This window comes from Carcharhinus amblyrhynchos, unplaced genomic scaffold, assembly GCF_965287045.1.
Source record: "Carcharhinus amblyrhynchos unplaced genomic scaffold, sCarAmb.v2.hapA scaffold_459, whole genome shotgun sequence".
Taxonomy (NCBI): domain Eukaryota; kingdom Metazoa; phylum Chordata; class Chondrichthyes; order Carcharhiniformes; family Carcharhinidae; genus Carcharhinus; species Carcharhinus amblyrhynchos.
This window is the reverse complement of record NW_027650199.1, coordinates 72,701-96,767: the sequence shown is the minus strand read 5'-3', so window position 1 is coordinate 96,767 and position 24,067 is coordinate 72,701. Positions and strand designations below refer to the sequence as shown.

The 24,067-nt window shown below is 48.4% G+C and overlaps 1 protein-coding gene across 1 annotated transcript in view; it reads left to right on the top strand.

Moving 5' to 3' along the window:
- The window catches only part of paf1 (PAF1 homolog, Paf1/RNA polymerase II complex component), a 36,379-nt gene extending 13,393 nt beyond the window's left edge, over positions 1-22,986 (top strand). Inside the window, exons 3-14 of the mRNA XM_080183885.1 lie at positions 388-480; positions 5,571-5,692; positions 7,102-7,168; positions 7,591-7,692; positions 8,685-8,790; positions 11,908-11,976; positions 14,092-14,195; positions 15,912-16,028; positions 16,852-16,980; positions 18,150-18,261; positions 21,151-21,232; positions 22,289-22,986. Coding sequence (XP_080040011.1) covers positions 388-480; positions 5,571-5,692; positions 7,102-7,168; positions 7,591-7,692; positions 8,685-8,790; positions 11,908-11,976; positions 14,092-14,195; positions 15,912-16,028; positions 16,852-16,980; positions 18,150-18,261; positions 21,151-21,232; positions 22,289-22,716 — 1,531 coding nt within the window. The 3' untranslated portion in view covers positions 22,717-22,986. The remainder of the gene's footprint in view (positions 1-387; positions 481-5,570; positions 5,693-7,101; positions 7,169-7,590; positions 7,693-8,684; positions 8,791-11,907; positions 11,977-14,091; positions 14,196-15,911; positions 16,029-16,851; positions 16,981-18,149; positions 18,262-21,150; positions 21,233-22,288) is intronic.
- Positions 22,987-24,067: the final 1,081 nt, after the last annotated feature.

Here is a 24,067-nt window from a genome sequence, read left to right as displayed (position 1 = left end):
CTTTTTGGCCCAGCTCTGCATCCTATCAATGTCTCTTTGCAGCCTGCAAGAGCCCCCCACCTCATCCAATACTCCACCAATCTTGGTGTCATCAGCAAATTTACTAACCCACCCTTCAGCCCCTCTTCCAAGTCATTGATAAAAATCACAAATAGCAGAGGACCCAGCACTGACCCCTGTGGTACATCGCTGGTAACTGGCCTCCAGTCTAAAAATTTTCCCTCCACACCACCCTCTGTCTTCTATGAGACAGCCAGTTACTTATCCAATTGGCCAAATTTCCTTTTATCCCACACCTTATCTTCTTCATGAGCCTACCATAGGGAACCTTGTCAAACACTTATCAAAGGTTGTATGACTAAAAGCTGTTTCTGTTTCTCCCTCCAGGTCCGGAGTTGTGTGCAGGGTGAAATATTGCAACTCTCTGCCAGACATTCCCTTTGACCCAAAGTTTGTGACGTATCCATTTGATCCCAACAGGTAAGGCAAAGACTGTTTCAGTCAGTCTGTAGGTTCAAGTGTTTTCTATTCTCACAGATGATGCCTCCCTTCCCGCACAACATTTAGGGGAGGCACGGTAGCACAGTGGTTAGCACTGCTGCCTCACAGCACCGGGGACCCAGGTTTGATTCCTGGTTTGGGTCGCTGTCGGTGAGGAGTTTGCATGTTCTCCCTGTGTCTGCATGGGTTTCCTCCCAGTGCTCCGGTTTCCTCCCACTTTCTGAAAGACATTAGCTGCATTGACCTGAACAGGCGCCGGAGTGTGGCAACCAGGCAAAACTTCACTAACTTCATTGCAGTGTTAATGTAAGCCTTACTTGTGACTAATAAGTATATTTTACTCTAATGGAGCTACAGAAACCAACCTGTTGAAGAGGAGAGGGAAGAATGAGACAGATCAGAGAAGCGAGGAGAGAACTTGATGCATCCTCTGCCAATAAGCGAAAGAAAGCAGCCAGAAGAGTAGGGCAAGAAATGACACCCAAAAACTACCCTCTGAAAGTAAACAATCCAGTTCAAGGACAACTAGTTCACCAGGTTGATTCCGGAGATGAGGGGGTTAGCTTATGAGGAGAGATTGAATAGACTGGGCCTGTACTCATTGGAGTTTAGAAGGCTGAGGGGAGATCTTATAGAGACATATAAGATAATGAAGGGGCTAGATAGGGTAGAAGCAGCGAGGTTATTTCCACTTAGAAAGGAAACAAGAACTAGAGGGCACGGCCTCAAAATAAGGGGGAGTCAATTTAGAACAGAGTTGAGGAGGAACTTCTCCCAGAGGGTAGTGAATCTTTGGAATTCTGCCCATTGAAGCAGTGGAGGCTACCTTGTTAAATGTGTTTAAGTCATAGATTTTTGATCAATAAGAGAATTAAGGGTTATGGAGAGCAGGCGGGTAAGTGGAACTGAACCACCATCAGATCAGCCATGATCTTATTGAATGGCGGGGCAGGCTCGAGGGGCTAGATGGCCTACTCCTGCTCCTATTTCTTATGTTCAAATGTAGGTCATGCCAATAACATCCACATCCAAAGAAAGAATTAAAAGATTAGTTTGGATAACTTGGACTTGAAATCACAATTTTGAGATTTGTAGATGACACCAAGTATGGTGTTTCTTGCTGCAGCTGTCTGGCTCACGCTCACTCTCTCTGTGTCACAAGCGTGCTCTCATGGCTGTCTGTAACTTTACATTTAGGTGGATAAGCCAGATAATTGTTTCGGGAGAGGAGGTAAAAGATTATTGCTGTGATGCCACCTTCATTTAAGACATTGAATCACTGTATGTGCCATCTCCCCTCTCCTACTATCCATGGTTTCTATTGGATGTGGTTGGGGTCTGCCCATGAGCTTTGTGGTAGATGAAAACCACCAATTTTCTACGTGGGGTGTTTGAGATTTCTTTGTGAACTCCATTTGCTTTATCAGTATTGAAGTCGTATGGTGGGAGGTTAAGTCCGTGCGTCCGGAAGGGTTTGTGTGACTTCAGGTGCCATTGAGGGATGTTGTTGAGGTTCAGGTGATTGGGGAAGTGTTTCCCGGAGGGGTGCAGAGTCACGGCAGAAAAGATTGGCGAGTGGTGTGAAGCAAGAGGGGCTGTCATGGTGTTGGGGTCAGTTTGAGGATATCAGTGATGCAGCATATTAAAGTGTTCAGTTGGATATCAGCAAGTGAAGCATGGCTACATCAGATCCACATTAGTGCATAGGGCTCAGCAAGGGAATGCACAAGGACTGCCACTGATTTCCGAAGCACTGATTCTGACGCTTCTCGGTTTGACCTGAGCAGTTTCTGGACAAGGGGATCACACATGGCACAGTGTGGTGACTAGGAGATTTTCACAGTAACTTCATTGCATTGTTAATGAAAGCCCACTTGTGACACTAATAAATATACTTGCAACTAAACTTATCTTCATCTTGGCACCTACCCTCTTCAGATGGTTCAGGAGGTTAGTGTGTGTTCCAGCGTCAGGGTGAGGTTATGTCATGCAGTATTGCCACAGGAAATTATTTTCAGGATGCACCTTGTGCAGATGCTCCTGTTGTGGGGCCTTGGAAAATTCCCTTCATGATACTCAGGCCCATGCTCGAGGTGGACCTGTTGTCAATGAAGGTGGCTGTTGGCGTTGTCAAGGTAAGGTCATTGGCCATTGGCATTTGGAAATTTAAGTGACTCCGTTGGTGGCACCTCGCTGGTGTCAACATTGAAGTGTGTCAGTGTGGGTACTGAACCATGTGATGGTCTGTTGTTAAGGATCTGGGGCAGGGGTAATGCATTTGTCGGGGTACTGAGTACAAGAGTTGGCAAATCATGTTGCAGTTATATAAAACCTTGGTTAGGCCGCGTTTGGAGTATTGCGTGCAGTTCTGGACACCGCACTACCAGAAGGGCTTGAAAGCTTTGGAGAGAGTGCAAAGAAGGTTCCCCAAGATGTTGCCTAGTATCAAGAGTGTTGGCTATGAGGACAGGTTGAATAAGCTAGGATAGTTTTCATCGGAGAGACAGAGGCTGAGGGAAGACCTAATACAAATCTCCAAAATTATGACAGGCGTAGACAGGGTGGTTAGTCGGAGGCGTTTTCCAAGGGTGGAAGTGTCAATTACAAGGAGGCATAGGTTCAAGGTGAGAGGGGGAGAAAAGGGAGATATGCAGGGGAAGTTTTTCATGGAGAGTGGTGGGTGTCTGGAACACACCTTCCAGAGTAGGTGGAGGAAGCAGGCACATTAGTGACATTTTAGAGGTATCTGGATGGGTACATAAACAGGGAGGGAATAGAGGGATACAGACTGAATAAGGGCAGAAGGTTTTATCTTTAGTTCGAGCATCAGGATCGGCACAGGCTTGGCTGCCGAAGGGCCTGTTCCTGTGCTGCACTTTGCTTTCTTTTTCTTTGTAATAAGACCGGATTAATCAACAACATCAAAGTAAAGAAACCCATATCCGACAGTGATCGTAATATGATTAAAATTTCACATACAATTTGAAGGGGAGAAATGTGGGTCTAAGACTCGTGTTTTCAACCTAAATAAAGGAAACACAGGCAACAAAAATGATCTAGGTCAGAAGTAGAGATGCAGTGGCAGACTTTTAAGGAAATTTTAATAACGTTCAACAGATATTTATTTCGGTGAGAAAGAAAGTCTCTGAGAAGAATGCATCATCTGTATCTAAACAGAGAAATGTTTATTCTGTTGCTGGCACAGTTTTGGTCCCCTAATTTGAGAAAAGGTGTAATGGCATTGGAGACAGTTCAGAGGAGGTTCACTAAATTGATCCCAGAGATGAGGGGTTTGTTGTATGAAGAGAGATTGAACAGTTTAGGCCGATACTCTCTGGAGCTTAGAAGAATGAGGGGAAATGGTATTGAGATGATAAAAGGTATGGATAAAATGGGCGGCACGGGCTTGTAGGGCCGAAGGGCCTGTTTCCTGTGCTGTGTTGTTCTTTGTTTTCTTTGTAAAGTAGACGTGGAGCGGATGTTTCCTCTTGTGGGGCATTCTAAGACAAAAGGTCATAGTCTTATAGCTTCAGGATACGGTTTAGCAAATTTAAAACAGGAGAAACTACTTCTCCCAAAGGGTTATGAATCTGAGGAAGTCGAGACCCCAAATTGCGGTGGGTGCTGGGACAGCGAGTAAATTTAAGGAGGAGTTAGACAGATTTTTAATTGGTAATGGGTTGAAGGGTTATGGGGAGAAGGCAGGAAAATGGGGATGAGGCCATGATCGAATGGTGGAGTGGACTCGATGGGCCAAATGGCCTAATTCTGCTCCTGATATCTTATGAACTATGAACGCAACATCCCAGATCACACTATCATTTCCAAAAATAAAAGCAGGAGCACACTTCACACATTCTGCCAAATACTCGCTGACTTCCCCAGCAGCCTGTGGAGGTTCACCATCCATGTCAGCGTTGACATCTCTGTGATTAGGGATGTAGGACTGAGAAACAAAAGCAGGCAATGGGCCATTCCAGCTGCTCCACCATTCAATAAAGTCATGGCTGATCTGATTGTAGTCTCTCGTGGATATCGATCCAACGTGTTAGCCTTTCTTCTTAGGTTAAGCCCCTCAAGCCAGGAATGAGTCTAGTGAATCTTCTCTGAACTCCTTCTCACCCATTTAAATCTATCCCGATAAGGAGGCAAAAGTATACACAGTACTCCAGATGTTGTCTTGTCAGGGTCCTTTACAACTGCTGTGAAACTTCCCCACTCTTATATCCCATTCCCCTTGAATTTCAAGGAGAGATGGTTAAAATCATAGAATCTTTGGCAATGCAGAAGGAGGCCATTCACCCTATCAAGTTTGTACTGACACTCAGTCAAAGCATCTTACCCAAGCCTACCCTATGCATTTAACCCACTAATTCCGTAACCTACATATCTTGAGATACTCGGGGGGTCAGTTTAACATGGCCAATCCACCTGTACATCTTTGGACTGTGGGAGGAAACCCACTCAGACACAGGAAGAACATGCAAAGTTCACACGCACTTGCGCTACTCGGATCCGGGTCCCTGGTGCTGTGGGGCAGCGGTGCTAACCACTGTGCCACCCTGCTGCTCTCGGTCTTGTTTAGATGGTCACTTCCTGGCACTTAAATTACTAGTAAAATTCATGCAATACATCAGCTTAACTCCAATAGCTGAAAAATTAATAATCAGAGAGCACAGACTGAGAGTAATTTAAGAAGCGAAGGCCATGGCATGAAAGGCTGTGGACCAAGTGCTGGAAAGTGGGATTAGAACAGCTTGATGGCTGGCCCGGACACGATGGGCTGAAGAGCCTCTTTCACTGCTGTAAAAATTCCATGATCCTAATAAGGAAAACCATGATTAGGATTTGGAGTGCACTGTTTGACAGGGTGGTGGATATAGATTCGATCGTCGAGTTCAGAAGGAATTGGATAGATGGCGGAAGGAGAATTGTAAAGTTACCGAGAGAATGGGGGCAAAAAATGGGACTAAATGGATTTATCTTTGAAAGAACCATTGCCAACCAAATTGTACCATTGTCAAATTCTATAACCTCTGTGAACATTTTACCCTGTGTGTATTTCCCAGGTTTGTACAGTATAAAGCCACCTCTCTCGAAAAGCAGCATAAGCATGAGCTATTAACGGAGCCAGATCTGGGAGTCGTGATTGATCTCATCAACCCCGATACCTACCGGATCGATAACAATGGTACGAACTAGCATTGTGGTGTTCTGCGTGTCTCTACCCCTTGTGGATCTATTATCTATTCTCTCTCCTCTCTCTTCTCTTCCACCCACTCCCCCAATGTACACACACATGTATAGACATACATACCTTTGCGCCTTGGGCTCTGAAATCTGGTCCTTGCCTCTTCTGCCCCTGAAGAATGCATGGCGCAGTTCACCACAGTGGTGAGAAATTGTCCCACCAGCTCTGAGGCCTTAGTTATCTGAGTGGAGCTATGACACTGACCTGTGAGCTGGTGCCAGTAAGTTGAGGCAGGAACCAAGCTTAGCTACACAAAGTCGGGTTGTTATAACCCACAGAGGATTAGACTGTTTTGGTGCAGACTAATTCAGTAGAGCTATCTTAGTGACGTTTAACTGCCCCATTATCTCTTATTCTCTTTAGCTCACTTCGCTTGGGGGAATCTTGTTTGTTTAAGCTACAGGCTGATAGAGTTCTTCTGCGCGAACATTGTGCAGTAAGAGCTAAGGAATTTGTATTAATCTTGCTGTTAGTATAATAGAAGAATCACAGAATCCCTACAGTGCAAAAGGAGGCTGTGTGGACCATCAAGTCTGAACCAACAACAATCCCACCCAGGCTCTATCGTCGTAACCTCTCATATTTATCCGATAATCCCCCTGACAAATTAGCACTGGGACAATTTAAGCCAATCAACCTAACCTACACATCTTTGGAGTGTGGGAGGAAACTGGAGCACTCGGAGGAAGTCCGTGCAGTCACAGGAGATCGTGCCGATTCCGCACAGTCACCCAGGGCTGGAATCGAACCAGTATCCCTGGCACTGTGAAGTAGCATTGCTAACCACTGTGCTAGTGCGCCATCCCTTTGTTGACCACTTTGTTCCCAATGGATGTGACCTAAAGAGAATAAGAGATAGTGGGGCAGTTAAACATCACTAAGATAGTCCTACTGAATTACCCTGCACCCAATCCGTCTAAACCTCTGTGGTTTATAACAGCCTGAATTTGTGTAGTTAAGCTTGGTTACTGCTTCAGCCTAGCGGCACCAGCTCACAGGTCAGTGTCATAGCTCCACACAGACCACTGGGAACAAATACATTCTCTAGTCATAAATGATAAGATCAAAGCCGTGTTGTTCTTGGACAAGCCTGGACCGTTCTCAGTCACCCAGCCGTGGTGTTCGGGTTCGAGTATCAGAGTCTGACCCTGCACAATGGCGACGTTAATCTTGGCTTTGCATTCCAAAATGATTGGCTACAACCAACTGGGAGCCCCATCCTCTTGCCGCCAGTTCATCCAAGTGTTGGTAAATTTAAATAGCTTTCTCTCGTTGCTGTGAAGGACCCTGCTCCCTGGCGATTGTAGTGAGCACTGCTCTCCTCTGATTGTGTCATTGCTTCTCCGCAGTCATCCTCGATATTGCAGACGAGAAGTTACTGGAAGAAGAAATTCAGGCACCTTCCAGCTCAAAGCGGTGAGTGATCGGAGATCTATCCGCAGAGTGACCACAGGCTAACCGGGAGCTGACCAGGAGTGGCTGGGCTGGGGGCGATGACTGACACTGACCGGGGTCCAATCAGCACTGGCCGCGAGTGACTTGGTTTGGTGACAGGTGGCCTGGCCAAGAGTGACCGAGGGAATAGTCAGCGCTGGCCCCAGAGTGACCAGGGCCCAGTTGGAGGGGAGATCGGTAGACACTCTGCATTGGTCATAAGAGACTGTCAGACAGTTGGCATTGGTTGGGAGCGAGCGGGAAGTGGGTCAGTGGGCACTGTCAGGCACGTTCTGGGCTCAGCTGGTAGCAGTCAGCCAGTAGCGGCCAAAGCCCAGTGGTACTAGTTTAGAGCATCCCTTGGGGAATTGAACAATTGTGTAACTGAGTGCCTTCCTGTTCAGGTCTCAGCAGCATGCGAAGGTGGTGCCATGGATGAGAAAGACTGAATACATCTCCACAGAGTTCAACCGATATGGCATCTCTAATGAGAAACCTGAAGTCAAGTAAGTGGCGTGGGACTGCAGCATTATTTGAGAGGTGCATTGGGTCTGCGGTTAAACCTTATCCTGTTAAACAGGCCCTCACCTGGCAGGGGTGAAGCTGTGATCAGGCAGGGGAATGAGGCTACCCCATCACACTGGGGGGGGTGTGCTGACTCCTGCGATGGTGGTTTGCCCAGGCTAGGCTAGAGTAAAGGATCAGGGAAGCCAGTGAGGTTAAACCAAGGCTTTACCTGATGCAATTCTTCAAAGCTACCTCAGCCTTTTGGCTAAGATGAAGTGTTAGATCGAGCCTGGGAGTGGCTGCAATGTCTCATTCTGACAGCTTGGAACTAGTTTGTCCCTCACTTGGGAACCATGATTGTACTTAATTTGAAATGGTTTTAATGATTAGAATTAAAGTAACAAAAGGTACCCCCAAAAAAAAAAGACCCTTCGGCGATTGAGTTTTCAGATGCTTACAGTTGACCGTGTGTGCCACATGCTATAAATTGAAATGACTTCTCCAGACCGTTTTGAGGTGAGCATCAAATTTGCCCGAGGCAGATGGAACTGTGGCTGGTTACTGACAGCCGGAGGCTCCTGGAACATGCTGAACCTGATCCTAGGTGGCTGCTTTAACCCTCCTATTTTTCCACTGCTGGTTCCCTTCTCCAGTCAGGCACGGGACAGCTCCCTCCTGAGGCTGTTCAGTTACCAAACCCTTCTTGAGAAGCACCGCTTCTTATTCTAGGTGCTGGACAGTGGGTATCAGCTCCGAAAGGTAACATTCTGAATGACAACTACGAAAGCCAATTAGTCCAAGATAACGTGCTGTCAATGATAGCCATCTCACTTGCTGTTTCAGGTTAGGCGCAGAGTCTTTGCCTGCTGTGTATCTTTATAGTGCAGGTGGCGTAGTTACTCTTGATCGCGGTGTTGTGTTTCGGGCTGTAAGTTGCATCAGTTCTGTTACTGTTCTACCTTCACACCCCCCCGCAATCCCTGCAAACCAGGATTGGCGTGTCCGTCAAACAACAGTTCACAGAGGAGGAGATTTACAAGGACCGGGACAGCCAGATCGCAGCCATTGAAAAGACCTTTGTGGACGCCAATAAGGAGGTAGGTGCAGATATTCAAACTGACAACCATCCTGGGAATCTCAGACCATCCCTCAAACCTGCCTGAAAGAGGCTTTCACAGTGCCACCACCTCCCTGCACCACCATCAAATTTTACCCCTCCAGAAATGCCCAAAACCGTACCCTATCCCTGCTTAGGGGGTAAACCAAATTAAAATCCCCTCCTTTGTGCAGGAGAGCCCAAACTGTATTTTATTCTATTAGAACATAGAACACTACAGCGCAGAACAGGCCCTTCGGCCCACGATGTTGCGCCGACCAGTTTAAAAAAACAATGACCCTCTAACCTAAACCAAACCCTTTCCATCCATAAACCTATCCACGGATCTCTTAAACGCCCCCAAACTAGGCGCATTTACAACTGCAGCAGGCAGGGCATTCCAATCCTTCACCACCCTCTGGGTAAAGAACCTACCTATTCATTCACGGGACGTGGGCCTCGCTGGCTGGGGCAGCATTGCCCATCCCTGAGGGCACTTAAGAGTCAACCACATTGCTTTGGTTGACCACATGTGGGTCAGACCAGGTAATGACGGCATATTTCCTTCCCTAAAGGATGTTAATGAATCAGATGGGCCTTTCCGATAATGGACAGGCATCAGGAGATTCTTAATTCCAGATTTTCATTGAATTCAAATTCCACCAGCTGCTGTGGTGGGATTTGAACCCGGGCCCCCCAGAACATAACCCTGGGTCACCAGTCCAGTGACAATATCACTATGGCACTGCCTCCCCATCGATTTTCCAACAGACTGATCTCCTTTTTAGAATCATAAAATCTACAGCACAGAACGAAGCCATCTGGCCCATCGAGCCTGCACCGACAGCAATCCCACCCAGGTCCCATTCCCGTCACCCCACATGTTTATCCTCCTAGTGTCCTGACACTAAGGGGCAACTTATCATGGCCAATCCACCTAACCTGCACATCTTTGGAGTGTGGGAGGAAACTGGAGGAAACCCACACAGACACGGGTAGAATGTGCAGACTCCACAAGACAGTCACCTGAGACTGGAATTGAACCCTGGTCCCTGGCGCTGTGAGGCAGCAGTGCTAACCACTGTGCCACCGTGATGAATTGGGCTCCTTGGACTGTGAAGAAGTGGTTATGACGTGGTTGTTAGTGTTTGTTGAACTTGTAACTCAGATAGCCGAATGCTGCAGAGTCCTGGGTTCAAACCCCACTGTGGACAGCTCGGTGAATTTACACCCGATTAAATTGGGGTTGAAAGGTTCAGCTCAGTAAGGGTCAGCATGAAATTACTGGATTGTTGTGAAAAACCCACCTGACTCACCAATGTCCTGTAGGGAAGGAAACCTGCCGTTCTTACCCGGTCTGACCTTCATGTGACCCCAGGCCCACAGCAACGTGGTTGACTCATTACTGCCCCTCTCAAGTAACCGAAAGAGCCACTCAGTTATGTTCAAGAATATGCCTCATTACCACCTTTCCAAGGGCAAATCCCTTCAGTGCAGAAGAGGTCATTTGGCCCATCGAGTCTACATTGGTGATCTTTCGGAGAGCCAATCAGGCCCTCTCCTCTGTCCTATCCCCGTAGCGCTGCACATGTACCATCGCCAATCCACTTAACCTGCTCATCTTTGGTCTGCGGTCAGCAATAAATAATAATTTCTAGGCCTTGCCAGCGATATCTACACCCCGTGAACGAATAAAAAGATTCTATCAAACCAGAATCAACCAGAGGCTCCAAGCCAGCAGCAGCTGAGTGAAGAAAGATCAGATTCATGGTTCGATTCTGAGCCTTTCACTCTGAGGTTTAAGTGCTGGCGTTCTGACTGAGGGTGAAATTAGTGTCTCTGCCAGAAGGGCGGCACGGTAGCAGAGTGGTTAGCACTGCTGCTTCACAGCTCCAGGGACCTGGGTTCGATTCCCTGCTCGGGTCACTGTCTGTGTGGAGTTTGCACATTCTCCCCGTGTCTGCGTGGGTTTTCTCCGGGTGCTCTGGTTTAAGAACATAAGAACATAAGAAATAGGAGCAGGAGTAGGCCATCTAGCCCTTCGAGCCTGCCCCGCCATTCAATAAGATCATGGCTGATCTGTCGTGGCTCAGTTCCACTTTCCCGCCCTCTCCCCATAACCCTTAATCCCTTCTCTTATCAAAAACCCATCAACCCGCTTCTTAAAAATATTTAGCGAGGCAGCCTCCACCACTTCAACGGGCAGAGAATTCCAGAGATTCACCACCCTTTGAGTGAAGAAGTTCCTCCTCAACTCCGTTCTAAACCGCCTCCCCTTTATCTTGAGGCTGTGCCCCCTAGTCCTACTGTCTTTTTTGAGCGGGAAGAGTCTCTCCACCTCTATCCTATCCATCCCATTCATCATCTTATACGTCTCAATGAGATCTCCCCTCATTCTTCTAAACTCTAACGAGTACAAGCCTAGTTTATTCAGCCTCTCCTCATAGCTCAATCCCCTCAACTCCGGTATCAGCCTAGTAAACCTCCTCTGCACTCCCTCCAGGGCCAAAATATCCTTGCGCAGGTGCGGCGCCCAAAACTGCACACAGTACTCCAGCTGCGGCCTCACCAATGCCCTATACAGCTGCAGCAAGACCTCCCTACTTTTATATTCAATCCCCCTCGCTATGAAGGCCAGCATCCCATTCGCCTTCCTGACCACCTGCTGCACCTGCAAGCTGGGTTTTTGCGATTCATGCACAAGGACCCCGAGGTCCCTCTGCACCGTCGCCTGCTGCAGTTTTTCGCCACGTAAGTAATAGTCCTTCCTACCATTCTTCCTACCAAAGTGGACCACCTCACACTTGCCAACATTAAATTCCATTTGCCATTTCCTCCCACAGTCCAAAGATGTGCAAGTTAGGTTGATTGGCCGTGCTAAAACATTGCCCCTTAGTGTCCAGGGATGTGTAAGTTAGAGCGATTAGCAGGTAATTATGTAGGGAGATGGGGGTAAGACCTGGGTGGGATTGTGGTTGGTGCAGACTCAATGGGCCAAATGGCCTCTTTCTGCACTGTAGAGTTTCTATGTTAAGTATGGTTGTGTTCCCAACCTTTGTAACTGGGGAAGTGTTTTATGCTTTGCCTTGTTTACTCTGGTGTCTCTGTCATCCTCTAGGTCACTCAACATTACAGTAAGCCTCGGGTTACCCCTGTGGAAGTGATGCCTGTTTTCCCTGACTTCAAGGTAAGAACTATGGACGTGCTTTAGCAATGGATATTGCATGGCCTTGGCGCATGACTGAATCCCAGTCTCGTGTTGTGACCTTGCACAGATTGGGCGTAGGGTGGTATGGGGAGGTGGCAGGGATTAGCAGCAAATAGAACAAAGAACAGTAGAGCTCAGGAACAGACCCTTCGGCCCTCCAAGCCTGCGCTGATCACATTGTCCTATCTAGATCAACTGCTTATATCTCTCTATTCCCCGTTTGTTTTTCTATCAAGATCATTCTTAAATGTCGGTAATGTATCTGCCTCAGCCACCTCACTTGGCGGTGCATTCCAGGCCCCCACCACCCTCTGTGTAAAACAAAAACCTCCCCTGCACACCGCCACTGAACCTTTCTCCCTTTACCTTGAACTTGTGCCCCCTTGTAACTGTCATTTCTGCCCTGGGGAAGAAACTTCCAACAGTTCGTCCTATCCATACCCCTCATAATTTTATAAACTTCTATCAGGCTGCCCCTCAGCCTCTGTCTTCCCAGGGAGAACAATCCCAGTTTATTCAACCTCTCCTCATAGCTAATACCCTCCATACCAGGCAACATCCTGGTGAACCTTTTCTGTACTCTTACCAAAGCCTCCATGTCCTGCTGGTAGTGTGGTGACCAGAATTGGACACGATATTCCAACTGTGGCCTAGCCTAAATGTTAGATGATGCCTAGTGTTTGTAACTTTTGAGATTGTTTTGCTTATGTTGTATCTCAAAACAACATTATAAATAAGAGTACAAAATTGAACTCGAGGCTGAGTCATATTTTCCTTGACGCTGTTTCTTGTTAAACAACCAACTTTCTCTCCCCGTAGCTACATTTCCTGTTACTGCATGAGACTGAATTTTTCAAACAAACCTCTTGTGAAAAACTCTTGCTGATCTCTACCGTGCTACCCCCGGATCCTTTCTCCCTGTTTAACTTGGAGATTTTGTTTCACGTAATTTCCATTTTCATTGCTCTGTTTATTCATTTCTTTCTTTCTCTGCAGTTGGTAAGTTTGTTTATTTATTAGTGTTACAAGTAGGCTTACATTAAAACTGCAATGAAGTGAAAATCCTCTAGTCGCCACACTCCAGCGCCTGTTGGAGTACGTTGAGGGAGGATTTAGCACAGCCAATGCACCTAACCAGCATGTCTTTCAAACTGTGGGAGGAAACCAGAGCACCTGGAGGAAACACACGCAGACACGGGGAGAATACGCAAACTCCACACAGACAATGACCCATAGAACACTACAGCACAAACAGGCCCTTCGGCCCACGAGTTGCGCCGATCACATCAACACCTACCAATCTATAGACCTATCTATAACCCCCAATCCCATGAAACCCCATATACTCATCCAAAAGTCTTTTAAAAGACCCCAGCGAGTTCGCCTCCACCACCACTGACGGCAGCCGATTCCATTCACTCACCACCCTCTGAGTGAAAAACTTACCCCTAACATCACTTCTGTACTTGCCTCCCCGCACCTTAAATCTGTGTCCTCTCGTAGCGACCATTTCAACCCGGGGAAATAGCCTCTGAGAATCCACCCTATCTATTCCTCTCAACATTTTATAAACTTCTATCAGGTTGCCTCTCAACCTTCGTCTCTCCAGGGAGAAGAGTCCCAGCTCCCTCAACCTAACTTCATAAGGCATGCCTCCCAGTCCAGGCAACATCCTTGTACCTGGACCCAAGCTGGGAATCGAACCCAGGTCCCTGGCGCTGTGAGGCAGCAGTGCTAACCACTGTACCAGCATGCCTCCCGTCCCCAAGCTGAGATTTTGTATTGTGGCCCTAGCGTGAGATTTGAAACCCTTAACTAGGAGGGGAAAGCGATGCCCATTTAGTTAAGCTGAGACTTTGCCAGACAGAGGACATTGCACGTGAAGGGGTTATGTGACCTGGAACAAACTGGTTTTCGGTCTGTCCCTGTAAGTGGCAAGCAGGAAGTCTGAGAACCGATTGCGGGACAGTCAAATAAAAGCACTTCACACAGGGATCAAGGCTCGCGGTTAAAGGAACGTTAGCGATCCCGCTGTGTTTCTATCCAGATCGTAAAGGATGATTTCAAATCTCTGTATTCGTCTCCTTTCCATAGATGTGGATTAATCCATGTGCACAGGTCATATTCGACTCTGACCCATCACCCAAAGAGATCGCTGGGCCCGGTGCTGTGGAAATGATGTCCCAAGCCATGATCAGGTGAGATTCTCCAATCTGCTCACTCCTGGGAGTTAAAGGATTTGATTTGATTTATTATTGTCACGTATATCTGTGAACAGTGAAATATATTGTTTCTTGCGCACTATACGACAAAGCATACCATTCATAGAGAAGGAAAGGAGAGGGTACAGAGTGTAGTGTTACGGTCATAGCTGGCGTGTAGACAAAGATCGACTTAATGCGAGATAACTCTATTCAGAAGTCTGATGGCAGGAGGGAATGTTGTGTTTAATGTGTATTGAGTGTCTTGTGAGTTCAAATTGTGAGCTTTCCTTTATTAAAGCTATCGAAAATGCAATGATCGGCTGCCAAAAGACGGGATTGTGTTGATTCTTAAAGGTGCCTGGTGGAGGGCTGCAAAAGAAATCGTAACGATTCCCATTTAAGACCATGAAGGAAAAGGTTGCCATCATAGTATCCCTACAATACAGAAGGAGGCCATTCAGTCCATCGAGTCTGCAGCAACAACAACCCCACCCTGGTGCTATCCCTGTGACTCCACATATTTACCCTGTTAATCCCCCTGACACTAAGGGACAATTTATCATGGTCAATCCACCCTAACCTACACATCTTTGGAGTGTGGTAGGAAACCCATGCAGACACGGGGAGAATGTGCGAATTCCACACACGCAGGGACCCAAACTGGGAATCGAACCTGGGTCCCTGGCGCTGTGAGGCAGCATTGCTAACCACCTATCATTAGGATTCTAAAGTAACTACACTAGGTCAGGCATTTACACCATGTGTTACCATGGTTAGAGCCAGTAAATATGGCCTGCACTTGAAGGAGTAAATTCGAAACCTGTCTGCAAAAGCAGGATTTCTGATCCAACGATTGAGTTGTTGCAAACCGTTACGCTGAGTTGTTCAGGTGTAAATTGGATAACTTTCTTCCAGAGTGTAAAATTGCAATGATTGTACAGGTGATTACTGCTACAGCACATGTCCAGCCTTGGCTGACAGGCACTTTGAGTGTGGTGAGTATTTAAGTTGCAATCCCATCTTGTCTTTCCAGTCAGGAGGATGAGACAGGAAGCCATTGGGAAGGAGCCACCCTCTGCGCAGGTGAGAGGCAGCTATGTTTGCCTGTGACCTGGGCTGTGCAGGGGAAATCATCCCAAAATCAGTACTTCAGCATAACAAGCAGGTTGAGTCTGGACGGACTGTGCTCCTTGAGAGTGGATAGGAAGGCAGCACCATTAAAAACATAGCAACTGGAGTGTGTCCCTGACATGTACATCTTCAGTCAGCAACATCATAGAATCCCTTGCCTGGCCTCCCTTCCGCCACCGCCACACGCCCCCCCCCCCCCCCCCCAAAAAAATCTCTCTCGGTCTCCTGCCACTCCTTCCCCTCACCCCTCGCTCAGTCTCCTCCCCCTCCTCCTCTTCCCCCCCCGCCTTCCCCCAATCTCTCTTGGTCACCTGCCCCTCCCTCCCCCCTCTCTCGGTCTCCTACCCCCTGTCCCAGTCTCTCTCCATCTCCTGCCCCCTCTCACCCCCTCCCCTTGCTTCCCAGCTGAGGAAAAAAAGATGTATGTTGAGGATCTGTAGATGGAAACAGCTGAATATTAGCTCAGCTGCTGTCCTAACAAACAGGAGTGGTGATTGCCATCTGTAATTATGGAACGCAGTGTTAAGTCTGGAAGGCTGAAATGTAACTGTCTCTGTCTCTCTCCCTCTCTGTCCCCAGAGGTATGATGGATGAAGAAGGAAACCAGTTTGTTGCTTACTTCCTTCCAAACGAGGACACCATAAAGAAACGGAAGAGAGATAATGAAGAGTGCATTGATTACATGCCTGAGGATGTGTAAGTCTGCGCCTTACTGGGTTCTTGTGGTTAGAATTCAAAGATGGTACTCTGGATTGCAACAGCAAGAATTTTTAAAATGAGGAAGTCTCCAGGTTGAGCCAGACTTGTGTTGACTGGAGCCCTGTTATATACAAGGTGCTGGAATAGGTAACTGGATACTTGAAGCATTCCCTGGTCATGTACAGCATGGGGTTAGATACAGAGTAAAGTTCCCTCTACACTGTCCCCCATCAAACACTCCCAGGACAGGTACAGCACGGGGTTAGATACAGAGTAAAGCTCCCTCTACACTGTTCCCCCCATCAAACACTCCCAGGACAGGTACAGCACGGGGATAGATACAGAGTAAAGCTCCCTCTACACTGTTCCCCCCATCAAACACTCCCAGGACAGGTACAGCACGGGGATAGATACAGAGTAAAGCTCCCTCTACACTGTTCCCCCCATCAAACACTCCCAAGACAGGTACAGCACGGGGATAGATACAGAGTAAAGCTCCCTCTACACTGTCCCCCATCAAACACTCCCAGGACAGGTACAGCACGGGGATAGATACAGAGTAAAGCTCCCTCTACACTGTCCCCCCATCAAACACTCCCAGGACAGGTACAGCACGGGGTTAGATACAGAGTAAAGCTCCCTCTACACTGTCCCCCCCATCAAACACTCCCAGGACAGGTACAGCACGGGGTTAGATACAGAGTAAAGCTCCCTCTACACTGTCCTTATCAAGTATTTCAGGACATGGTTGATGCAGGATTAGTTACAGTGAAGTGTTTGGGTGTGAGATGCGATGAAAGTCCTGCTTTTGCTTTTACAGATACGAGTATAAAATATCCAGAGAGTATAACTGGAACGTGAAGAACAAAGCCAGCAAAGGCTACGAGGAAAACTACTTCTTCATCTTCCGTGATGGTGATGGAGTTTATTACAATGAGCTTGAGACCAGGTGAGCTGCAGTGTCACAGGCAGACCCTGACACACTGTCTATTCTAGAGCGCTGGGTCCAAGTAAATTTGCTCACATCGGCTTCCCTTGCTGCTTCCTCAAGATAAAGGGGGGGCAGTTCAGAACGGAGTTGAGGAGGAACTTCTTCACTCAAAGGGTGGTGAATCTCTGGAATTCTCTGCCCGTTGAAGTGGTGGAGGCTGCCTCGCTAAATATTTTTAAGAAGCGGGTTGATTGGTTTTTGATAAGAGAGGGGATTAAGGGTTATGGGGAGAGGGCGGGAAAGTGGAACTGAGCCACGACAGATCAGCCATGATCTTATTGAATGGCGGGGCAGGCTCGAAGGGCCAGATGGCCTACTCCTGCTCCTATTTCTTATGTTCTTATGTTCTTATGTTCCTCCAAGCTCCAAGGTAATGGTAATTTGCTGATCTCTCGTACAGCCTCCACACTTACTGCTCCTCGTTTGTGGCGAATTTAACCTGCCCCTAATTTCTCTTGAATGCCTGTACATCAGGTACCCCCCCCCCCAAAAAAAAAACACACCCACAGGCCAGCCCATTGCCCTGTGGGCAGCAGGTGGCTGCCCTTTAACCTCACTGGCAGCAGGGGAGAGGTGCCCTTTGCCCTGGTGGGCTGCAGGAGAGCTGCCTTTTACCCTGGTGGGCAGCGGTGTGGGGGTAGGGGGGGCTGTCCTTTGCGTTGGTGTGTAGCGGGGAATGCTGCCTTTTGCCCTAGCAGGCGGTGAGGAGGGCGGGCGGGAGGGGGGGCAAGGGTTATCGACTGCCCTTTGCCCTGGCATGTGGTGGGGTGCTCTTTGCCCTGGCCAGAGGGGCTGCCCTTTGCCCTGGCGGGCAGCGGGGGGTGGGGGGGGCGGAGGGAGAGGTGCTGGCCTTTGCCCTCATCAGCCTTTGCATCCTTCTCCAGTGCCTTTCCACGCTCCCTTTCACGGTTCCACTCTAAACCTGATCCAAAGTGTGGCACCATTTCCCTCTGAATAACCCTGCCCAAAGCGGCATCCTGTTCCATGTCTACGCCCTGCAGCTTTGTGAAGTTCCCCACGGTATAGTCACTCCATCAAAGGTACTTGTGCGTGCGTGTGAGATGTTGTTAATGTGAACCTGTAGCTACAGCTTCCAGGTGGCTGACTGTGTGTTACCTGTTCTACAGAGTGCGTCTGAGCAAGCGTCGCGCAAAGGGAGGCCACGGAGTTCAGTCAAACACCAACGCAGTGCTGGTGGTAAAACATCGAGACATGAATGAGAAAGAGCTGGAAGCACAGGTCGGTGAAGCTTGAAACCAGCAGTGCGCTGGCTAGTCAGTGCAGCTCTTCTGAAACACTGTGTGGTGTTTGAAATGCAGGGAGTGACAGTGCTGACTGTGTTCAGTGATGCTGACCTGCACCTCCCTGCTGTTTGTGGAGCATGTTCACTGAAGCAGTGGGGTCCTGACGTTAGGTTAGATTCCTGTCCTGGGACGGCTTATCAGCCCCTGCCTGAATCTTAAAACTAGAGCCTGAAGCAGCAGTCTTTCATCGCAGGTTACTGCGCACAGAGCAATGTCCGTGGGAGGTGGAGGTCAGTGAGGAGCAGTAGTCTCTTATTATACCATCATAAAGTGAGGAAAATCATTTTGGACACCACACTCGCGTGAACAATACAGTCCGTACAGTGCAGAAGGAGGCCATTCAGCCCATCGAGTCTGCACCGACCGCAATCCCACCCAGGCCCTATTGCCGTAACCCCACGTGTTCACCCTGCTAATCCCCCAACCTACACATTTTGGGATGCTAAGGGTCAATTTAGCATGGCTAATCCACCTAACCTGCATGTCTTTGGAGTGTGGGAGGAAACCAGAGCACCTGGGAGAATGTGCAAACTCCACACAGTCACCTGAGGCCGGAATTGAACCCAGGTCCCTAGCCCTGTGAGGCGACAGCGCTAACCATTGTGCCACTGTGCCGGTGAGAACACCTCTCGTAAAGTGACCTAGTTTATTCCGCCTCTCGTCATAGGACAACCCTTGAATCTCATAAACCAATCTAGTGAACCTTGCGCTGTTCTGCCTCCCATGTAAAGTATGTCTTTCCTTAGATATGAAGACTGAAACCGTGCCCTGAACTTCGGTTAATTGTCTTTCACTGAGTCAAAAAGAAAATCCTGCAGATGCTGCAAATCGGAAACAAAAACTACTAGGGATGCTGGGGCACTGAGCAGGCTAGATGGCCTCCATCGAGAGAGAGAGAGAACAAGAGAGTTCATCTTTCTGATTAAAACCTTTCTTGGAACTAAATGGTGTTAGAGAAGGGGTTATGGGGCCAATCTTACCTGTTCTCTTGCTGATCGCTTTCCTCTTTATGTAGATAACAGCCCTTTCTGGTTCCAGATCCCTGTTCCTTGTTCAATTTTCACCTCTCCCTTATTAAAGTTTAACATATTGTCACAAATAGACTTACATTAACACTGCAATGAAGGTACTGTGATAACCCCTCGTCGCCACATCCCGATGCCTGTTCAGGTGCATGGCCAATGCACTTAACCAGCACATCTTTCGGACTGTGGGAGGAAACCGGAGCGCCCAGAGGAAACCCACGCAGATGACAGGGAGAATGTGCAAACTCCACACAGACAGTGACCCAAGCCGGGAATCGAACCTGGGTCCCTGGCACTTTGAGGCAGTAATGCTAACCACTGCCACCGTGCTGCCCCCAAAGATGTGCAGATTAGGTGGATTGGCCATACTAAATTTCCCCTTGGTGTCCAAAGATGTGCAGATTAGGTGGATTGGCCATGCTAAATTTCCCCTTGGTGTCCAAAGATGTGCAGATTAGGGGGATTGGCCATGCTAAATTGCCCCATGGTGTCCCAAGATGTGTAGGTTAGGGGAATTGGTTGGTCTTAAACCTGGTGTTGTCAGACTTCTTACTGGGTTAGGAGAATTAGCAGGGTAAACATGGGGGTTGGGTGTGTATAAGGTGCTCTTTCGGAGAGTTGGTGCAGACTCAATGGCCCTGCTTCTGCGCTGTAAGAATTCTATGGGTATAGGTTCAGCCAAGCGTCTGGGCTTTTGCACACTTTGCCTTTACTGATAAACCCATTGAAAATTCGGGCCTCAGTACGATGAACTTTACAGCCACAGATTTGTCAGGGAGTTATGCGACTTGGTCATTTATGTTAGGTCCCAGGCACCACTACTTTGAGCTTGGTCTTATACGATATCTAGAAAGTAACATCCAAAAGATTTGAACCCCAAAAACACCACAAAGAATAATCCCATCTACTAATAAGACCATCTTGAACTTAGAGTGACGATTGGCTCATGACTTCTGTTTCACTTCCGTGCTTAAAAATGGCAAAACCTTCCAGTAAATCAGTGCCAACCAACTCATCTGCAATGATATGATAGTTTGATCCACATAGCTAGGCTTTGTTAACAGAAAAATTGCACCTTGCATTGAGTAATAAATATTTCCACATGTTAAGTTGAAGCGAATCACACATTCAAAGTGTGTAGAATTGTCTGGGTCGACATAGATTCAGACAATCCCTGTGGTGCAGAAGGAGGCCATTTAGCCCATCGAGCCTGCACCAAAGATAATCCCACCCAGACCCTATCCCTGTAACCCCATGTATTTACACTGCTAGTCCCCCTGACACTAAGGGACAGTTTTGCACCTAACCTGCACATCTTTAGAGTGTGGGCAGAAACCAGAGCACCCAGAGGAAACCCACGCAGACACGGAGAACGTGCAAAATCTTCACAGACAGGGACCCAAGCCAGGAATCGAACCTGAGTCCCTGGTGCTGTGAGGCAGTAGTGCTAACCACCGTGCTGTGTGCTATCCTGAAACTCCGTCCCTAACAGCATTATGGGTGTACACTCGCGGGAATGAACGAAACAATAATTGATTGGCTAGGTAGGTGAGATAAAGGAGATGGGAATGGAGTGGGACAACTTGCTCATGTTGAGGGCCAACAGTGATAGGGACTGAATGGCTTGTTTTAGTGTTAGAATGTCCAAATACTTCTATATACATGATTCCTGGTGCAGTTGGACAGTGATAAACTGTAGGGAGAGTGAAGGACGGAGATAATAGTGCAGCCTTGCTGGGAACCCTGAATCCTAACGCTGGAGATTATTGTCTGAACGTCTTTGTGCTCTCACCCTGCAGGAGGCCAGACGGGCTCAGCTGGAGAATCACGAGCCGGAGGATGAGGAGGAAATGGAACATGGAACTGAGATCCCGGGATCAGGTAAAGCTGTTTGTCTAGATGGGCTTTCCTGTCATTGGTGACTGAAGATGCAGGCAAAGGGTGCATACGCCCTCCTTGCAAAGACATCTCCAACTTACAGCTTTCCCCCACAATAATCTGCCCCCAGATTTCCTCTCCACCACCCGTTCTGAGGGGAGGCGATGGCCTAGTGGTATTATTGCTAGACCAGAAACTCAGCTAATGTTCTGGGGACCCGGGTTCAAATCCCACCATTGAAATTTGAATTCAATGAAAAGAATCTAGAATTAAGAATCTGCTGATGACCATGAAACCATCGTAACTTGTCAGGAAAAACCCATCTGGTTCACTAATGACCTTTAGAATTCCTACAGTGCAGAAAGAGGTCATTCGGCCCATCGAGTCTGCACCGACCACAATCCCACCCAGGCCCTATCCCCATAACCCCATGCACTTACCCTAGCTAGTCCCCCTGATACTAAGGGACATGGCCGATCCACCTAATCCGCACACCTTTGGACTGTGGGAGGAAACCGGAGCACCCGGAGGAAACCCACGCAGACACGGGGAGAATGTGCAAACTCTACACCGACAGTGACCCAAGTCAGGAATTGAACCCGAGTCCCTGGCCCTGTGAGGCAGCAGTACTAACCCACCGTGCCGTGTGCTATCCTGAAACCCTAACAGCACTGTGGGTGTACGCTCACGGGAGTGAGCGAAACAAAAATTGATTGGCTAGGTGGGCGAGATAAAGGAGATGGGAATGGAGTGAGACAACTTGCTCATATTGAGGGCCAACACTGATAGGGACTGAATGGCTTGTTTTAGTGTTAGAATGTCCAGATACTTCTGTATACATGAATTGAAGTGAGGTAGCAGTGGCTAACCACTGTGCCACCCAATAATACCATCTAGTGATAATACCACCAGGTTATCGTCTCTGACCATTACTGCAGCGGGAGTTTGCTTTCAAAGTAGTTAATTGGCTGTACCGGACTTTGAGACGTCCAGTGGTCGTGAACGGTGCTATATAAATGCAAGTCTTTTTCTATTTCTTCCCCCCCCCCCTCCCATTAGAAGATGAAAGGGACAAGGAGAGTGGCAGCGAGAAGGCAGAGAGCGCAGACGAACACTCGGCGAGTGAGAGTGAACGGGAGGAGGACAAGGAGGATAAAGCGAGCAACAAGAGCGGGAGCGACGCGGAGAGCAACAGCGGGGATGAGCGGCAGGCCCGCGAGGCCCGGGACGAGGAGGAGATCTTCGGCAGCGACGACGACAGCGAGGAGGACCAGCGGAACGAGAGCGGCCGGGAGGAGAGCGGCAGCGAGGAGGAGCAGCAGAGCGAGGAGGAGGAGGAAGAGGAGGAGGAGGAGCGCAGGAGCCGCAGCCCCTCCAACAGCGGCAGCGAGCAATCTGACACTGAGAACCAAAACGCAGCGCCGAGCGGCAGCGAGGCGGGCACGGATTCCAGCGAGAACGAGGGCAGTGGCAGCGAGAGTGACTGAACCGAGCTCCACCCCGGTAACGTACCCGAACGAATTGGGACAGCATTTCGTAGATTCACAGAGACTCTGGGGTGTCGGTCACCCTCCCCTACCCTGCCCCCCCTATCTCCTTATCCACTTGGTGAGTAACGGCAGCACAGTCCTGTATGTCGAAGCCGTGAGCCACTGACCCAAGTACACAGCAGCTGCAGGAGATTTTAACACTGCTGATGTTTAAGCTCATTTTTACCAAACACTTGTATTAAAATTGCAACATTCTTAAACAGAGAATTAAAAACCTGCTGTGTTAAACTTGACACTGGGGAGGGGGTGGTTGGGTGACAGTGGAATGTACACAATTAAGATTCAAAAGGAGGCATTTGAACCCAAGTTCCCAGTTTCAGACCCACATACAGAGGGTTTAAAATATTCCTCTGCACAAGGAACTCACTCACGTACTTTTGTACTCAGTTTGTTTCTGAAATTTGTACAGGATAGACCAGTTTTAGTGCTGATTCTAATTCTGGATGTGATGGATACTTGTTGCAGGTTCCAGGATTAGCCTGATTGTTAATGAGTTTAATGATCGGGTTTTAAACAAACAAAAAATTGCTCAAGTTACTCCATGGCTTTGTGTGATCAATCCCTGCAGCTTTTCCAGCTCTTTCTGCACTGAGATCGGGAGGGTCAGGCCAAGTTTTTGTCAGTTGAAGGTTAGAATCCATGAGCTGGAGGATTTTCATGGTACCGAAAGAATGAGAGAGGAGAAGGCAAGGGTGGAAGGGGGGAGGAGAGGAGAGAGACTGGGGGGAGGGGGAGAAGGATGGGGGAGACTGGGGGCAGGGGGAGAGGGACGGGGGAGACTGGGGGCAGGGGGAGAGGGACGGGGGGAAACGGGAGGTGGAAGGTGAAGGGGAGGCAGAGAGGGAGGTGAGGAAGAGGGGAAGGGGGGGTTGCAGGGGAGAGGGAAGGGCAGGGTGGAAAGGGGTGGGGGAGAAGGTGGAAAGAGAGTCCTTGCACAAGACAGACACACACAATGCCCCTGATGTGTGAGGGAAGTTTACCAGCTGTCCCTGGCTTTCATTCTTGCACTGGTTCCAGTTCACTGTTGTATTGGTCGTGTTGCTTTCTAGTGCACGCTTTTGGACATGAGCTTTGACTGCTGAAGATCAGTGTCAGCTTGATCCGCCGCTATTCCAACCCTGTTTGCACAGTGTGAGGACTGGCTCGCTATCCTATATTAATACCTTTCCTTCTCTCTGTTAAATTCCAGCTGCCTCTATTCAGCCCTCTTACTCAAATCATTATTCAACACTCTGGATTATATTGGTGTTTATCAGCTACAGCGACTTGGCTGTCCCCGTGTTGAGAG